The following is a 19,986-nucleotide window of genomic DNA, read 5'->3' as shown; positions in this document are numbered from 1 at the left end:
ATCATACAGTATATTTCCAATCATATATCTGATGGTATAGCAGAAAACTAAGAGCTTAAGAGCTTCTCTGCAGGTGAATTTCTTAGACAATCTATGATGTGTAATGTGTGATGTAATGATGTTCTTTGCTCTTATAGTAAAGTGTGAAGTTGGTTTTTAAAGAGAGGTAGTTGATTGTAGACCTGGATGACCCCTCTCACAACCAAGTATTTATGTGAACATTCCTTATTGTTCAATCCTTGGTAATTGCCAGCAGATACAAATTGAGCTTTGACAGCCTGTAGCAGCAATACCACTCAAACCCAACCTTCTAATCAACTCTGTGTGATTTAACGGTGCATCCTAAGCATTAGTATTCCAGAGCCGGATCCCTCTTGGATCCAGGCTAGGATTATCCAAGCTCTTAACATCTTAGCTAAGCTGGTTAACACCTGTTTTCTATTGACATCTTAACACCATCCCAGGCGCCTCTGTGGTTTTAAAAGATCTTCTCTTGCTCTCTCTAGTAGGCTAGTCACTCCTCCACTCGGCTGCAGCCTACATAAATGACTGTTTTTCCCACCACAAGTATTGTTAGTAGGTCAGTAGCTTCACTATGGAGAGTGGGAGTAAATTTACATTCTCACAAACATTCTTATTGCAGCCCTATTTGTAATATGGCTACATTAGAGGCAAGTCAAGATACTTTGATGCAGATATAAATCACTTGTTTACAGCTAGGCTTAGTGAACTAGTGAACTGCCAGTTCCAAGTCTAGACATGACCTACAATTTCAAGAATCCCATACTTTACTGTACATTCTTGCTCACATGTTAAAGAGTAATTTGCCAGGGAAAAAAGAAAACAGGTGGTTTATTATGCCTAATATTTCCATCGAGGCCCACGTTTACCCCAGTGTAACTGATGTAATATTCTATAAAAACCATTTAGGCTGTGGGATTCTGGTTCGCAGTGGCTGTGTAGACAGAGAAATCCTCAGACTTCTGTGTGTGTCTGTTTCAAAAAGTCTTGCCAGGTTCAGTGGGGGAAACTTTGAAGAATGTCCCAGGATTTGTCTAAATCATGAGGTATGGATCCTCTTAAGCATTGCTGGCATTAGAGCTGAGCCCTATCAATGATTCCATTAACCTAAATTCCAAACCAGGCTTCACAACATGACCATATTAACCCCTTGGATTTCAACAAGCACTTGATCCCTCGCTATTTAGATAGATGGGAATGAATGGTCACTCACATTTGTCTGGCTACCGGCTATGTTTCCTGCCCCAGACAGGGAATTATCTGTAATATGATGCGATAGCCTTTATGTGTCCACATGTTTTCTGGTTATTTTTTCCTACCCTATAACTGTAACACAAGCTCAATAGGCAATGGAAGTGGTGTTGTGAGATGATAACATATTTAGGTATAACATTATAAAGAGTACAGTCTAGACCGGCTCTAGAGGAAAAGTGCAATGAGATAACTTCTGTTATGAATTGGCGCTATATAAGTAAAATTGAATTGAATTGAATAGAGTGGACATGGACAGAATCCCAATCTGCTGATTTTTACCTTTCCTCGATGAACAATTATCATTCCAGGCTAACAGCGCTGGAACAAGCAGAGAAGAGAAAGAAACGAGTGTCTGCCTTCATTAGGACAAAGGGAGGGTGAGCAGGAGAGCATCTGACAAGCCAGTAATGCCTCATTGTCCCTGATCTCAAGTTTCATAAATTTCCACGGCTCTCGTTAAAGAACGTGTCGCTGCTGTCACCAGGCGCTAACTCGTTATCTCCTCAACACCGTAAAACGCTGTAATTAACATTCAACAACTGTAACCGATCCAGCATTCTTCCTCTCTAGCCGCTAATTGCCACACTATTGTGCTTGCTCATAAGTGGGCCTTTTGTGTGTGTATTTGTGGGTACACATTTCTGTGGCTCATTTTGATTGTAAATAGAGGTGAGGAAGCAGTTCCTCTGAGCTCACAGGTTAAGAGTGTTCTCTAAGTTTTCCTTGCAGGAGTCATTGAGTTTATGACTCAGTCAAAGACTCATCTAAATAGTATTTTTCGGAGTATTTTTGCATACATCTGGACATTTTAAATGCCTTCTATCCAAGAGCTGATCAAATTAAAGCTTTGTCGACGGATGCTTTTAGTAGACTCCACATGGGTAACGCAACCTGTATTTTTACCGTTGAAGAGTGAATTGGAGGCCCATTTGTCGAAATCACAATTACTGTAATTACAAATTTCAAGGCAATGCTTGCCTGTGATTGTGAGGACACAGAGTGTACTATTATTTAAGGAGCTGCACCATTCTCCTTTCAGCCATGCATGCGCGCCCTTCTTAAATCATATCCTCCATTGCATCAAACACAACTTCCAGTTGGGAATGTATAGCTGTTATGCTGCTATCCACATCCAATGAGACATAGAGAGAGCTCACTGCTCTTAGTGATATTTTCTTTCATAGTTTCCTGTAGATACCCAGCAGTGTCAACTCCATTTTAGTAGGAAATGTTTTTGTTTCCCCTTAGCTGCTCCTGCATGACCTTACTGGAGCAGCAGCCATCACAACAAGGCCTTATGAATAATTAGTCTGGGTCAACTGATACTTTCTGGCTCCACACACCATTGTCATCTACTCTGCCAGCGCCAGCCAAAAGCCAATGAACTGTGTGCAATTCTGCTCAATTGAATCAGTTTAAGTTGATGCAGCTCTTGTTATTCGAAGGTAAACAGCTGGATGTAAGTTGATACAATGGCTACCCTTGAGGCCAAGTGCAGAACAGGAGAAGGGCCGTCAAATTAGCAGTGTCACAGGGACCACATTTGGAGACTTCTACGGTGGTCTGTCACAGATATGCAATCACCTGGTGCTTTATCTGTATGCTGCTGGCCTGGCTTTTCATTCTCTGGGGATTAGAGGGAATGCCAGGGTAGGGTTTCCGAGAGCCCAAGTCAGCCCCGGGAGGACAAACAAAACCAAATGGTTGCATAGTGTTTCTTGTCCTGGTTTCATGTTCGGGTCAGAGGAGATGTAATGTAGGTGTCTGGGGATTCAGGTGTGCATCTACGGAATGGGCTAAGAGCTTTATTGTCAGACATGATGTACATGTATATTGTCTCTCAGATTGTTTCTTTTTTGGCTTTTTTGGCTAAAGGAGCAAGATGTTATGCAAGATGTTATGCCAACAGGCAAATAAAAGTCTCGGTCACTATTTGCTGAAATACAGTATGCATTTCATCTAGATGAAACCTTTGGAATATAAAAGGGTTCTTGGTAGAACCCCCTGGGTGGGTTCTTGTTAGCACCCTTAGAAGGGGGAAAGGTTCTGGATAGAACCCCCAGAGAAGGTTCTGGGTGAAACCATTACACCATAGAAGGGTTCTCTGTAGAACCTCTGATAGGGGGTTCTTTCACAGATGGCTCTAGGTAGAACCCTCTGAAAGGGTTCCAGGTGGAGTCTTTATAAATAGTTCTACCAGGAACCAAAAAGGATTATTCTATGGGGACAAGCCAAAGAACCCTATATGGTTCTACTTAGCACCTTTATTTCTAAGAGTGTGTGTATGTGCCGCTGTCAGAAGCTAGAAAATAAAACTTACGTGTTTATTTCACAGGACTAAGCTTCAGTTTGTGTTGGGTTGTGGCTTAACCCCATATATAGATAACCTGCTCTTTTAGCAACTCACAGCACCCTTTGTGGTTTTACATGTTTGCACAATAGGCACATAGGTTGTGGTTTTTCTCACATTTTCACAACGGCTCACCACCAACGAAACTGCTGTAGCTGCAGAGTTTGAACTCTCACTGCCTCTCCTCCTTCCTGTTAAGAGTTCTGTTAAAATTAACACTGTCTCAAAAAATATAAATTATTCACCAGAGAGATGACATCAAGAAAGCGAAACAACTTTTAAAATATGTTTCACACTTCTTGGTTTTGCTGGCACTCCTTTTGTGGACTTTGGAACATTGGATATATTTTTGACCAAATAAGTAATTATTATTTTTTAGCCTAGTAGTGAAAAGCTCCATACCTCTGTTCATTAGAAGCCATCCTTCTTTTGAGGTTGTTATTAGTGTAATATCCTTAGGCTCAATATAGTATCAATGTCAGCTGATGTGTGGTGAAGACACAAAAACATGCTTTCATCTAAAGTGCTCAGTTGTGTGCTTAATTCATTTTCATGCTCATATTGCCTCTAATTCGACCTGCAACATCAACAAGACTATCTGCAGTCTCCCCACTTTCTTGATTGCACAAAGATCTGGAAAAAATCAGCTCTGACTGTGATGAATTTTATAGATAGCAAAGATGCTGGCAGGCTAGCAAAAAGGTCCTTTTACGAGCACCATGAACAAAAGAGAATTTATTCTCCTCAGGGGTTTGCAGAGGAGAAGATGGGAAGCATAAATGAAAGAGAGTGTCATCATATGGCTTTTTTAAAATGAGATTGTTAAAGATAGATCTAATTTTAATTTGGGCTAATGCGAGGAACACTATCAGCCATTGACCAAGGGTGTCTTATGACTGACTTGACGTACTTCGCTCAACAGTCTTGTGCTTTTACTCTGCAGTTTCAGTTCAGAGACCAGGCCAAGTGCAGAGATAGGGTAATTTTAAAAGCTCCTGCACTTGCTGTTTAGTTCATAAACTCCAGCACCCCACCTCATCCTTTCCTTCAGGTCCTGGAAGCACAACTATATTAGTATCTCCCAGAGAGTGTCAAGCAAGTCTGCTGCTTCTGTTTACAGGCGTTTCAATCACTCTAAGTACTAGTGGCAGACTGATTTTCTTGGAAACACATTTGCCACAATCCCCCCTGGCTCCTTACATGTAAGGTATTTATCATGTGAAAATTTGGAACTATCTAACTCGCCTATTTTACTAGCCTGGTCCTAGAGCTGGGACTGGTAACATTGTAATATATGTACTGCTGTCAAAGTTTAACATAAAAATATCCCAGAATACCGCAGGATTTACGCTCTGTCATTGGGAAGTGGTTACTTTTATAACACCATCGCACTGGAGATAACATCTCACAGCTTCGAAGTAGTTTTACGGTAAAAACTGGTCAATTGATTTTATTTGGGGGGTTTTTTTGTTCTTAGTGACACACAGAAAACAGCTGTGTAGTGTCAATTTGTTTTTAGCCTATTTAGCATACGTAGCTGCAGGAAATACTGCAGTGTGCCACCTCATATCACACATTTTGTGTGTGCGTAGAATATCTATGTGTGTGCGTAGAATATCTGTGTGTGTGTGTGTGTGTGTGTATGCACTAGTGGCGACAGCACCTGCTAACAGCTGGTTTTCTGCCAGTTTTTCTGCAAGGCTATGAGAAAATTAGCTGAGCTGTGCAGTGGCTTGTAGCACCCTAATATAGCATTAAACATTGTGACCAGGCTCACTCAAGATTGATGACTGTTGTCTATCCGACTGCACTTTGCATCTTTAGCATGAGGTCCTTGTTCTCAAGGTCATGGGTAGGCATGGGACAATATGAAAATTTTATGTCACCATTATCCTGGCCAAAATAATTACGATTCACAATATTATCCCCATAATCATCAAAATGTGCTTAAAACTCTTAAAATGGCACTAAAACATACTGAAATCACTTTACCTTACATTTAGTTAAGAAACAAATATTTCTTATTGCATCACAAATAGGACACATCTTTTTAATGAATATCCTTTTAAAAACAAATAATCAGGTAATCAGAAATCATAAGGTCCCTCTGCATAAGTAAAGGATACATAAATAAATAAAAAATAGCAACAATGTGTGAGTCTGTTCTTTCTTACATGATAATTCCTTTATTTTTTAAATCAGGCTCTATTGTTCACTTCTCTAACATGATGTCAAATGGTACAGACAACAGTTTCATCAGTATATATAATTTACCCCTGATTTAAGAAAGGCAGGAATTATCCTTTACAAAAATAAAGTCCAACTGGCATTGTGACATAGAGTCAAACTGTACTACTTTGGACCTGTTTTAGTTAAAAAAAAAACCTGAACAACATTGTGGCACTTTTCTGTAATCAAACAGTACTGCTAGCCTTTAATTCAAAATAAATCAGGAAATCAATATAGGACTATGCGTTTTCAAGTCACTCGTGAGGATATTCACGATAATCCCGATTCACAGTTATCCCAAGTGTTTTTTATCCCGATCTGCAATAAAATCGTATATTGTCCCATCCCTAGTCATGGGTCACAGGTCACATTCATAAACTGACATACATGTAGCCTTTTTCACACCACAGTTTGTTCATTCCCTCTAGGTTAAACAGAGGGTAAGTAATAGTGCAATGTAGGTTAATTTAAGGGGATGTAGTGCAACCACTTAGACCTGTAACTTTACATCTACAGTGTCTGTCACTGCTGTGTCATTATAGCTAGAATGCCAGTTTAAGTCATCACTGAACTCTAATAAACGGTCAACCTGTGAGACCCTCCCAGCATCCATGTAAATAAACAACAAGCAAAGGATTAAGTGTCAGCATGTCTTTAATCATGTCTGCTCTGTCTTCATCTCGTTCAGGCTTTGCTCTTTTCTCTTTGTCAGCCTCCCTCTGACCTGTCTATTTACCCAGCATCCCCTCTGTAATGAGGAGCGTTCGTTCATCAGCCATGTTTAAACTGCAGACAGGATTAACTTGGCTAAAGACTTAATGCACATGCACAGTCACCCCACGCTCTGTTTGCTGTTTCCAGGCCGCAGATCGACAAGCAGCTCTGTTAGGCTTCCTTCACTTGCCTGTTCTCTGTCTCTGTGGGCTCCCTAGGCCTCCTCCTCCTCCCTCGGCCTCATTTCGCCTGAATTAATTGAGTTCTCATTTTTGTGAGAAAGCTCACAGGAGAGCTGTGTGAGGAGAGTGAGAGAAGATTGATAGAAAGAATGAGAGAAACAGAGAGAGATCAGTGGCAGAAGCCTAGGGGGCATAACTCTCCCAGAGGTAGGCAGTCACCAGTTTCCTGGGGGACGGTGAGGCCCCTCTGCAGTGACTTACATCTTTATCCTCTCAACAGTCACCCCTCAGCATTTCAGATAAGACCCATAGGCTGGTGGTCAGGGTCAGGCAGATGTGCTTCTTCACCCCCAAGCCCATGGGAGGCTGCCACCTAATTTAAGCTGTGTCTGTAAAGCTAAGAAGCGGAAACATTGAAAATGTGTCTGTTAAAATAATAGAAGTATTGGTAAATTACGCCAAAAAAAGAGAAGTAAGACACCAACAAATTAACGCATGGATAGCACTATGTTTCTTTTGCTGCTAGCTATGATGCTAGCTAGCAAGCTCAGCAACAACCCAACTAGACAACACAAAAACCAACCAAGCAGATTTTACTTAAGTGAAAGTATATTTTGGAAAGCACCATGCTTAGCGAACACAGCTCTCATGGAGCATGACGTGATGCTTCCACAAACTAAATGCTAAGCAAAGCACTAAAAATGTGACCCAAGGACTAGGCAGTATTATTGCTATGGAAGTGACCCACAGGCAGGACATGATATTGTATTTTGCCTTAGTTTAACTTGTTACAAATACTAGATGTGGAAATAGTAGGCATGATGTGCACCCACCGACTCTACCTTGGACTGAACCTTTTCAATTATGAACCATTACAACTTCTCCCCTTGCAATATTAATGCACGGGCAGATCAACCCTTCAGATGTCTTAGGTTGCTGTAAGTTGAGATAAACACTTGCCGAGTTGTAACAGCCACCCGCCTCTGTTCCTCAATGTCACTGCCTTAGCACTCAATAATTTAAAGCTTGGCGGTAATGAGCTCCCCGTAGGCCCTGTCCCTAAGGAGCCTCCCCACTGTGCCTCCACTGTAATGTAGTTATATCTCATGTCAGCTTTCAAATCAATTACATTTCTATCTGATGGCTATGTAATTGCGCCTGATTGAGTTTTTGGCACGCCAGCCAAGTGTGTGGTTCCCAAACTCAAGCCAGTCAAAACAGGAAGCTTCATCAAATGAAACTGTATTTCATCCTGATTGAGGCTGCTTGCATGATAAGCACAACTGTAATTATGATAATAATAACAATAGCAATCTGTGTTTTCTCAGCTTTGTTGGTTTTTTTCCCCTTGCTCTCCAGATGAAATTTTGCCCCAAGGACTACGATCAACATTTGTTTTACTCACAATGCAAAGGCTGATTTGATTGTTTGTAGCATGTGCAATTTAGTAGATTAAATGCAAACCATAATGCTTTTCTATAAATTTGAGTGCCTGGAGTCTCAGTTAGTTTTAGTGTAGCAAACTTTTTCTGTAGGACCTTGTGATTAGAGCCATAGTGATCTTTACATGTTGTTTTTAGATTTTGTCAGATGTCAGACATATAGTGTTCCACTGCCAACAGAAGTCATACTGTCTTTGAGCATAATGCCTAGAAATAACAAGCTAAACTCTTGCCTACAGCAGCTAGCTGACAGCTAAGGTCAGAGCAATATTGTTGTATGTGTCTTTCAGAGCAGACTTTTATTTACATAAGATTGGATGGATTGATAGATGGGTAGATGGATGGACAGACAGATGAACGTTTGGATGGATGGATGGATGGATGGATGGATGGATGATGGATGGATGGATGGATGGATGGATGGATGGATGGATGGATGGATGGATAGACGAATGTACACATGGATGGATGGACGAATGGAAATACGGATGGATAGATGGATCAACAGAATGCATGCCTGGATGGACAGAGGGAATACTCTAATGGAGTGGTATTGAGATAGATGAGGGGGAGGATGCTGTGGTTAGGTGCATCAGCAACTAAATAGAGATGAATTGTGGCTGCTGTCAGCAGCTCTAAGTATAACAGACATAGTAAAGCAGCCTGGCTCATCCATAATCAGCAGACAGAGATTGTCTTCACGCCAGAAGAGAACTTCTCTGGAAATAAAGCACTGAGAACATCTACCAATCTGTCTCTCTATCCTCACTTCATCATCCCTTTTCTTTTAATATTCCCTTACTCTTGGTGTTCTTGCCCTTTAAATCTCTTCACTTGTATTATTTTCTCCTCATTTCTCTTCTTAAGGTCTCTCTCTCCAACACTGTCTTTTGTGTTAACAGCCTTCCATTTTTTTTTGCAGTGAGAGAGCCACTGGGTGCACATCTACAATCTTGCCTTTCATTTCATGGCTTCTGGAAATGGATGTTTTACTGCCTTCATTAAGGCATGCAGCAGTCAGCACCGTGTTTTCCCTCTGAAGTTTAGCTCCATGAACCTCGCCATTAGAGGACATTATGGCCCCAGATTTCAGGGCACAGTGGAACACTGTATAATTTGATTAGTGTTATTAATCAAGTGGAATACCGCTCCTTTCGCCCCCATCTCCCTCCCCTCCTCCATTTTGCCATTCCACTTCTGCTTTCAAACCCTTCAGACGTTCCCTTCCCTCTTCCTCCTCCCCTTATCTGTGCACCTCTCTATAGCCTGCACTACAACACAGTGTGACACAAGGCCGGACGCCTTCCCTTTTAAAAACAATGATTTACCACTTGTTTTTTTTTCTCCCCCTTGACAACCCACCCACCCCTACCCCTCTCCAATCTATGCCCCCCCTTAGCCCAGGACATAAATCAATTGAGATGAAAGTTCCATAATTGTGCTTGCTGGGAGGGATTTGAGCAAAATTGCGCTATGAATTTTTTAAAGGGAATTTTTACTAGCTGTTCAGCGAGACTTGGGAGGCGAAGGAAGGTGAGGCCATGAGGATTTATGGGCCTGGATTCCTTATTACTGAAGTAATTTTCCTGCAAATGATAGTGCAGCACCCTGGAGGGGGGAGCGCTGCCCGCCTGGGAGAGTACAAACCTGCTTAATCTCTCATGGAGAGAGAGCAGCTCAGAGCACTAATATCATCTGTAAGCGACTGAGGCTCCATTTGTTCATCTAAACCGCAGCTAGTGTATTTGTGATTCATAGTAATTGATTGCTCAGATTCGTTCTAAGAGTAGCTATACAAGTTGATTTCATTACGAAGGACAGTTATGTTAGAAGTGTTAGGAAACATGCTCCGGGTCGTTTTCATGATGCACTGTTTTCACAAAATATGTACATTTTGTCTGACATTTAAAGTTTTCAGTATGATTCGTCTAATTGCAAAGGTTGATAGGTACACCGGCTGTACATGTGCACTGCAGTAGCTGAGGGATTAATCGGGCTAGACATTACATAGTCTATTATAAAATAAAGATGGAGGTGAGGAAGAACAAGGAATTTAAGAGGAGACAAGGTCAGATTAAATGATGCCTAATACTTTCTCCTTTTTCTCTTTTTGTTGACACCCTCTCTTCTATTTGTAGTGTGTATGTCCATCCTTGTGCTGATTTAGATCTGCTTTGCCAAGCTGTCATATTGTTTCTTCAGCAAGGGCTCCACCTTTCTCTCTACCTTTGGTCTTTCCTCCCTCCTCATTTTAACCTTCCTCAGTCCAATATGGTTGACGTTCTGTCTCCATCTCTTTAGGTGCAGCCAGCAGCAGTGGCCCTCCTCAAGGTTAGTGTGTCCACGATGCCAGGTCTCATTCTTTATCCTGCCTGCCGTCCAGTCAATTTTACAGCTCAGTAGCTTGAGAAGCAGAGGGGGTAAATCTGCTGCAAGAAGGAGAAAGAGAGAGAGGGGAGGAGGAAGGGAGAAACAAAATTATTGTGCACCCTGTCGCCAATTGGAGTGGATCTCATTCCAGGCACACTAATAACTCAAGACAATTAGTCACTTCTCACTAGGCCAGACCTGAGACTCACTTGAGGGCCAAAAAGAGGCAGGGAGTAGCAAACCCACTAGCATGGCTAAGAACTGCAGTCACAGGAGTGAATCAGTGGAGAGAGAAGCAAGTTAGAGATGAAATGGCCCTGTGTTCTGCTGGAACGGCTCCTTGGGGCCTTTTGTGCAACACTGAGATAGAAATAGGAGTATGGAACATGGGACTAATGCACTGATAAGTCATAAAGATCTGTACAAAATGCTGCACCTTAAAAATATCTCTGAATATGAATAATTATTCTTTTTATGTTCATGTGTTAGATCGATGTTGCCAGATTCTAATGCTAAGATCACATTTTCCCAAATATGAAAAAATGCAGTTAATGCCTATATTCATCTTGATCTACTGGTAAATAATGTGTCATGCATAACCTTTTTTATAACATTCATCAAGATAAACAAAGACAGCAATGTGTGTAGTTTGTTAAGTTCCACCTATTAGGCGGTCTAAGGTAGTTTGCAGCCAAAGATGAGCCCTGAAGCTCCAGCCACCACATGCTCCCGAACAAAAGTGAAGCATGACTGAGGTGGGTGGTGCATGGAAGATCAGGGAGTGGAAAGAGAGAAAAGTTTGTCCTGGGCCCTCTGCAGAGACACAGCGTGACCAATTGAGGTGAAGGGGATGAATGAGGCTATTCACTGGGCCTAATGAAAGAGTTCCTGCTGGGCCCTGAATGAGGGTGGGCCCATCTGCACCACATAGGCGTGCACAAACCAGTGACCTCGAAAATTACCCAGGAAGCACTTTGGGACAGTCACCCCAGCAACATGCTGGGGTGCGCATAGTAACCAGGCGCTTCAATCAGTGCCTGGCAGCTTCTTAAACAGAGCAAAGTTTTTCTCTGTATTGAAAGAACTCCGTGTGAAATCAACTTCGAGGGACATCCCCCAGTTTTTTTAAAGCGGGGAGCTGCCAATGATTGTCCCATGTGAAAACATCCAGGAGCTCTCACCATCTTTGAGAGGTGTGGGATGCTGCCCTCAGGACTTTTCCTCTCAAGACACAAAGACCTGTTTGTCTTAGTAACTAATGTATATGTGCTGCCTGAGTGTATAGGCAGTGCTGTATGTAGGTTTATTAGGTTCAGGGGATATATAGTGACAGGTTTAGGAGGCTGTGAAATAGATCCAATTACAAAGATTCCAGATAAGGAGAGAGATTCCTTCAACACCCCTGAGGACTGGACATTAAGTTTACAAGCATCTTCAAGGATCTGGTTCTTTGGATATTATCTGTGTTATTTGGTTTAATATATTCACTCTTGATGAGCCAGAGGCATGCAGGTCATTGAAGTTACGTTCCCGTCTCCGTTTCCTCATGGAACTTTTGACAGCGTGAAATGACAATCCGCCCCTGCACGCATCACCCACGTCAAAAAGTAATGAGATTGTGCTGCTGGAAATATCACTACAAAGCATCAGGCCTGCACTCGGGTCTGACTGCACCTTCAAACAGCGCTGCCTGCCAGCTCGCCTGCCTCGCCTGCCTGCTGAAAAAGAAACGAACAAAAACAATCAGAATCAGAGACAGAGAAACGGCAAGGGAAGCTCCCCACGCTGAGACAAGCGAACACGCCAGGGTCTTTCATCCTGAGAGTGATTAGCCATCCGAAACGTTTTAAAACCCCGCTTTGAGTGTGTTCCTCAAACGAAAGAGTTCCATTGAGGAGTGGTGGGGAGATGTTTCTCGCTGGGAAGCGCCAGTGATCTAGTCTCTAATTGTGGCGTCCCTGACAATGCTGGTGTGGCTAGGAGCTTTTTAAGTGGGGCTTTTTGCTACACTCTTGTTCCCTTCCTGTCAGATCCACCACCAAAGACACCAGGGAACAAAAAGGCCCCTCAGATTCTGTTCTTACATCAATCTGCCTATTGCTTTGTGCATAAATACAGGCTTAATTTAACACTCTAATAGGCCCTGATGCTGGTCTAATGTGACCAAAACTACAATAGGTGCTGTACATGCAGTGTTTAGTTGCAGATATGTGATGTTATCCAATGTAGTTTTCAGTCTGTATAATTTCTGTCTTCGTCACTCTCATATTCTTTCATATTTCATTGATCGAAGTCTCTCAGCTTCAGAGAAGATTCTGACACATTGATAATAGTGTTACCCTTCTTCTGCAGTATAGCACGAACAAAGTCATGTTCAAGGTCTTTGAGCGGCATTCAGTAGAGCTGGTAGGAGCTTTCAGAATTTGGCACTGAAAACTTTTCGGATCCTCTACTGTTCAGAAGCCAGGTTGTCAAAGGTTTGAGGAATCGAAGAGAGGCAGTTTGAAGAATCAAAGAATCAAAGAAGAATCAGTGGTGGGAGAAAAAAGGGGGAGGAGTTGGAGGGGTAGAGAGGAGAGGAAAGGAGTGAAACCCTAGCTCATAAAAATCAGTATTATAACAACATTAATTGATGCTGCTGAGTGCCATATGTGACGCCATATGGAAAAGCTGCCCCAGAGGCCTCCTATAATAGACAGCCCACAGCGGTGCACACAACTTGGCACATTTACAAACAAGGGACGTCCCATTAATATCAGCCACGCAGACCAAGCAGGAGACAGTGGGAGAGGGAGTGAGAGGGTGTTGGTGGGAAGGAGGGGGCGAGAAAATAAAGAGAGGGAACTGAGTTACCTCATGTTTTGTTTGGTTGCCATCTTTAGTCCTCTTTTTTTTTACTATTTATCCACTTGCCTCATACTATAATTTCTACCAAATTAAGAGTTTTACTCTAGATTCATATCAGTGTGCATTTACAATCTCTGCTCCTCTACTCCCACGGTTCCTTAATTACAGTAATAAATGGCCCCTCCCTTCTGGGTTGATCAGACCGCCCTCTGTCCGCCCAACTGTCACTCCCACCACAGATGCCTAGTAGTCCTTTCATCACACACACAAAGACACACTCTTCAGCAGGTGAGGTGATTCATGGCACCTTGACAAAGGCGGCGTGAACGTGCTCTGTTTAACCTCTTCTATGCCTAATCACAGGGTAGCTGTTATTTACTGCTGCTGTCCACAGCTTGGTTGCTCACAGCACTGTCCCTCTCTTACACTGCATTATGTCTTATGACAAAGACTGTGTTGATGTGAGCATTCTGCAAGAAATTATTAACTGAAAATATCAGTTTATGGGTGGTAAATATTACATTAACTATATATTCATTTAAAATAGGATTAAAGAAGTGAATCATTTATATCTTGTAAGTGTTTTGAGATCACAGCTCTTAAAATGCAGTGGGCACAATGTTTGGGTAACAATTCGGTATTTTGTGAACTCCAAGTTATGCAACTAATAATTATTTTTAGTACTGAATAATCTGTTCATTATTTTTTCCACTTATAAATTAATAATTTTGTATGTAAATTGTCTAAGATGACACCTTCAAATTGCATTTTTTGGTCCGACCAGCAGTCGGTATTCAATTAACAAAGGCATAAGAGAAAGAAAAGCATCAGATTTAAGAGGCTGGAAGTGAATATAAGGCATTTTGCTTAATCAAGAATAATCAATAATTAAAACTAACTTTTTTTCAACACGGGTGGAGTGTTGAAGCTGACAATGCTCAGTCATGGCAGCAAGGTTTGAGTTTGAGTCAATTTTGAACTCTTTGAAGTTGATACATCTTTCTCATATGATGTGATTGTATCATAGTGTGTGCCAGGGGAAATGCAAACAGACATGTATCTGCCTTTACGGCCCCATATAGCCTGGATGTACATGCATCCGTTTTGCGCGAGACTCTTCTGATGTGCCCAGAGCAGGGAGGGAGAAAGAGAGATCCTTATGAAACGGAGATGTCAGGCATTCTGTTGACTTTCATAGAATGTGAGGTGAAGCAAGAATAGCGTACAGCTGTTTCCTCCCTGACACAAAGGGAGGCAGATGAAGAGCAAAAGAGAAAAGAGAGAAAGAGGGAGGGAGGAAGAGGGAGAGCGAGAGAAAGCTCTCCGCTCTGTGATGTGCACTGATGTAGCTGCAGCTCTAGGTCAAACGCTGCCAGTGTTTTGTGTTCATCTTCGTCTCGTCTCCCCTGTGCTCCTCTAAATTATTCACAGCCTGAAGATGTGCAATGTGGCTGCCTCCTCCCTTCCTCTCTCCTCCTCCGCTCTACATTGCTCTCTGTCTCTCTTTCTGTTTCCCATCCCTTCCTTTTTTTATCATGTGACGGCTTTTTTCGGTGGCAATGAACAGAAGGTTCTCCTTGCAAGTTGGCTAATCCCCCCCACCCCATCCCACATCCACTCATCTACCATCTACCACTCACCTTTCATCACTGACTTCATCTCTTACACTCCTCCCTTCATCCCTGCTTGTCCCTCGCTTGCCTCTCCTGGCTGCCAGACTAGAGCCCTCCACTTCTTTTTTAAGGGGGAGGCTGCCAGCTGTTAGCATCAACTCCTTGGTATCCTGCTCTCCCCCTTCATCTCTCTACCTCCCTCACTCTCTCTCATTTCATAGGATCCACGATGTAGGGGTCGGGTTGACAGGGTGTTTTTCCCCTCTGTTTCTTTTTTTTCTCTCGTCTCAACTCTTTAATGATTTCCAGTGACTTTGTGCTCATTTTATCTAGCCGAGTTGAGAGATAAACCCCAAGTGTGCACCAAATCCTTAGGCCAGTCGATGGCACTGATTAAAGATGTGCCCGTCAGTCATTTCACCTTTAACAGACTCCCAGTCCTGTGAAGAGAGAGAGCTGCTAGAAACCAAGGACATGGTAGGGCTAGGGTTAGGTGATATGATGATGTATTTGAGAGATTTTGTCATACTGATTATACTGAGGTGTCTATCCCTTTATTGTTTGTAGGTGTATCAGACTATTGCAGGCAACGTTCCAAATCAGCTGCAGGCAAAGGAACTGCTTTTATTTGTCAGTTATTTAATTTGCTGGACTATGCAAAAATGGGCATTCCTGTCTGGTTATTTTATCCATAAATTGTTTCACTATTGAGTTCCAAAATATTATCTCCAAAACTAGGCCTATATCCCATTATATATTCATATTGTGATATAAAATTACATTTAAAGTTATAGAAAGAGATTGAGATTGTATCCATATCGCCCACCCCAAGGTGGGGCATAGCCAAACACACATGCAGTACCTCTTTGTCTGAATGTATGGGCCTGCTTTTATAACAGATTATTATTGTCGTCTTAACTAGGAAGATGCAAGTAATAAATCCTGTTTGGACAGCAGGGGTTGGAGGATGAGGTGTGCCCCTCATGGCCACCTGAGGACAGAGCAAAGCAGAGAGAGCAGTTGAATCCAGTTCCAGCCATTTCCACAGGACACTCATTTGTAATTCTGTACCCTGCCTACAATAACGTTTGATCATTTCAGAGGGGGGACAGGAGGTACAGGGAGGGGGAGAGAAGCTGAAGCTTTCTAACCCACCCCCCACCCCCCACCCGCCCTGTCGCAATTGCTGTCACCCAATATGAATGCCCCCACTGGCCCGATGACAAGTCTAGCGTGAAACGCTTGGCTGCCCCCTGAAATTAGCAGTAGAGCCCCCCGGCGGCACATGCTTCTCATGACCAGCACACAGTGGGCTGCCGCCAGATTCTTTTCATTATGACTGTGGCCTGCCAGCCCCCTTACTCTACCTCCTTCTGCCTCTTCCTCCATCCCACCCTCTCTCTCCTCCTCCTTCCCCCTGTGCGTTGGCCAGAGCTCAGTAAACAGCATCTGTAGTGCTCATCACATTACTGTCTTAGGGAAGAGAAGGAAGGAGGGAGCCAAGCTCTCTGTGGGTGTTACTGTTATTTCTGTGTATCTAAGTGTGTTTATGTGTGCATACAGTATGTGATTTTGTGGGAATGCTTATAGTATGTATATGCTGTACATGTTTCTGTGTGTTGGCTTGACAGGATTAGTGACAGAGAGAGAGCTAGTAGTAGCAGTACAGAGAGTGAGAGAGGAGGGGAGTAGTAGTACAGAGCGATGCCTGGAGGCTCAATCTGTTCCTCACTGAGCTACATCAGTGTTAGAGACGGCGGCTTGGGCCACGGGGAAGCCTCCACTCGCTCCATCAAACTGTCAGGCAGCCAGCGGAGCTGCACAGGGAGACTCTCAGCTGCCCCCGGGGCCAGTTCAAGTCAACATCCCATTTCCTTGCCTCCTCGCCTAATTTCTCCTACGCCTCAACTTTCCAATGCCCAGTGTCTGCCGCTGCAGCTCAGCAGCACCGGGCCCGGGGCCATGTCAAAACACTGGGAGGTGCTGAGGGTTGTACATGCGTGTGTGTGCATTCACCTCTGAAGGCAAGATAGCAAGCTAGTTACAGTCACCCGGTCAGCAGAGACAAGAAGAAGCCGAAGGGAGCCCTATGAAAGACGAGGTGCGAAAAAAAAAAAACATAAATCAGTGTGTGTGGGGGTTTTCTCTCATTCTCTCTTACCTATGTTCCCATTTTTCTTCCACGGCTATATTCATAACACAGTTGTGTACTCCCTGTCCCTTCAGGTTTCTGGCAGTTTTCTTCTTTCTCTCTGAGCTGAATAAGTGCTCCCTATCCTCTCGTACATCTGCCATTACTGTCTGTTTTTCCCTCGCCAAACTACTCCAAGGATCACACCAGCACCCCAGCCGGCTCTGTCACTCCCCCAGTGAGTGCTGAAAGCAAAGGTTGAGGGATTTCTTATTGGAAAGGACAAGGCAGTGTTTTAATTTAGTGAAGAAGGGGAACAGCTCTTCAAGTTTACCTCCACCACTATCACCATCAATCTGTCCATACACCCTGTCCCCTTCTTCCTCCTCAACCTCACCACATACTTTGCATGGAAGTGAAACAGAGCACTGCCAGGTCTACATGCTGTTTACATGGACTCTGGGTAATGTTAAAGTCTGCTTAGTTTGGCCCCAGGTCAGGACTATATCTTTCCTCACCCCGGCTTGATTTACATGGCCCCCACTGACTTCCTTTAAGTGCGTCAGGTCTGAACCAGAGGCCTATGTGTGTCTGGCTAATGCAAAGAGCATTTCTCTGAGCTTGTCTTCTTCAATCCTCCTTCACTCTCATTCTCTCTCTGTCCTCTTTCAATAGGCCTCTGTGAAAGGAGCTTTTGCTGAAGCCGTCTCTCTGTTTGCACAGCCAACTCCAAGGTCCCAAGCTCAAATATGCTTTTACGTGAGAGGCTGTCTAGGGCTGTTCTTCTGGTCGATATCATTTCTACCCGGCAGAGCTTTTTCTATCAATCTCATTCCCTCTGGAGCCTACATCTTCACTGGGATCAATACTTTCCTAATCCAGAGCTCCTAGGATGACCCAGGGTAATCAGCTGACTTCCCATGCTGCCTGCTGGGGAGGTCATGGGTCAAATGGCTGTATAGATTTGATCCTGTGATCAAACCACTTTGCTAGGTGGTGCTTTCAGATACAGGCAGTGGGGTCAAGAGCAATCACTTGTTTTTTTTCTCTCTCTGTGGTTGAGAGAGTTAAATGCAGTGGTGCTATGTGAGTCATGTAAACCCTAATATTGATACAGCACCACCACTCAAGTTCCCAAAGCTTGTTTTAGTTTTTTTTCCTGTTTAGGTGGACAGTAGCCAGGAAATTGTAAGGTTATCTGAAGCATCCAAATATATTTATTTCTTTATACAGTATGACTATTTTGATGTCATTTCAACTAACTTACATGCTTACACATACGTAAGCACACAGTGTGTATGTGTGCTTACACCTCCTCACCACCTCCTCAACTTTGTAGTGACCCATGGCTTTCTGAGTTTGTTTCAGTGAGGGTGAGAACTTAAGGGCTTGCAACACAACATTCTGTTAATAAATTACGAAGGCTGAGTTGAAGTAAGCCTTCACCCTTAGCCTCAAGGCCAAAGAGATCTTCAGATACTCTGCTGATGTTTCAGGCTTGGCAGGAGGTCCACCAGCGGACCCAAGGCTCTGCTTCCACGCCCCATCAGAGTGGCCACGGCGCCTACGTCCCCGTACCTCATCCCAGCATCTGCAGGAGGGAAATTGCGGGTGGAAATTGGTGTTGTTCCACCAGTAGCCGAAACTGCTTTGGTCCTCGACTATCTAAATGGACCATTACCCCCTCTGTGTGCTCTCACTCTAGGAGATGTGGGTTTGTCAGTACTCTCTCCCTCACAATCAGGGGTATCTCAGTATATGTCCCTGGAGGGATGTCTTCTAAATTGAAGCCATTTCTCTCGTCAGTATGAAGATGCCTACGTTTTTGGATTGATGTCTTGTCACCTTATTCACTTGGACAAGGGATGTGCTCTCTCACTGCTGCTGCTTTCTCACTGTTCACTGATCAATGAGTCTTTGTGGCTTCTTCCATTTTTACATATAGCATAATTTTCTTATTTTTCTTATTTTATTTTCTCGCTTATCCAGTTTTTGATTTAAGACATTTAGTCGCTGGTACAAAGTAATGTAAATATGTTTAGGAATAGGGTAGCCATATCCTAAACTGATCAATTCAGTCGGTGCAACATTGTTTTAGAGTGCCATGAATGGAAACTTGTGAATAGTGTGATATCGGCGACAGTTGCTTGTACCCTTTCTCTGTTATTCCTACACTTACCATTGCATCTGAAGTCAAGACATTCTTTACAACATAATCTGGTGGCAACACTTCTTATTATGACTTTGATAAACTACAGCCAGGCAAGCTTTCGTCACGAATTGTTTTGTCAAAGCACAAATACTCATATGCATATTATCTCTGTTTTTCCTTTTATACATTTTGTTTATTACTTTATGTATTTTGAGTAGGAACCGACAGTGACACTTAAATGCCAGCAGCCCAGGCAGCTCTTGTTTTGCCTATATTTTCTAGATGCATGTCTTGCAGCAAGTACAGGGTTGCGATCAGTATTCAGGCAGACAGTCGTTGATGCTGTGCCAGCATTTGCGTTTCCTCTTCTGTTCCTCTCTCTATCGCTGAGGCAGAATTCATGGCGGACTGTCCTCCGAGTGTGACAAGTGGAACTGTGTGATTAATTTGGCCAGTCGTTTTAATGTGCTCCGGGATGCGCAACGCTTATTGTCTTCTCCTTGCATGTCTATCGGAATCTGCCAGAGAAAATGTCCAGGAGAATCAAGACATCCCTCCCTCCCTCCCTTTCTCTCTCTGTTTTTTCCCTCTTGCTCCTCTCTTCTCATCCCTGCCTCATTTCAGACTGAGCTACAGGGTCGTTATGGGGGCCAGCCCAGGTCGAGGCCTGGCTCCAGCCAG

General features: G+C 43.2%; 1 protein-coding gene across 14 annotated transcripts in view; it reads left to right on the top strand.

The window, feature by feature from the left end:
- fbrsl1 (fibrosin-like 1) overlaps positions 1–19,986 on the top strand; it is a 270,998-nt gene that overhangs the window by 158,323 nt on the left and 92,689 nt on the right. For 10 of the 14 annotated variants that reach the window (XM_044195676.1, XM_044195668.1, XM_044195675.1 and 7 more), the window contains one exon: positions 10,494–10,523. The exons of the other annotated variants lie outside the window; for them this stretch is intronic. In XM_044195676.1, coding sequence (XP_044051611.1) covers positions 10,494–10,523 — 30 coding nt within the window. The remainder of the gene's footprint in view (positions 1–10,493; positions 10,524–19,986) is intronic. 14 annotated transcript variants of the gene reach the window in all.

Source organism: Siniperca chuatsi, linkage group LG5 (genome assembly GCF_020085105.1).
Source record: "Siniperca chuatsi isolate FFG_IHB_CAS linkage group LG5, ASM2008510v1, whole genome shotgun sequence".
In the NCBI taxonomy this organism is placed as follows: Eukaryota; Metazoa; Chordata; class Actinopteri; order Centrarchiformes; family Sinipercidae; genus Siniperca; species Siniperca chuatsi.
Note: the sequence above shows the minus strand (reverse complement) of the source record. Positions and strands in the feature narration are given on the sequence as shown.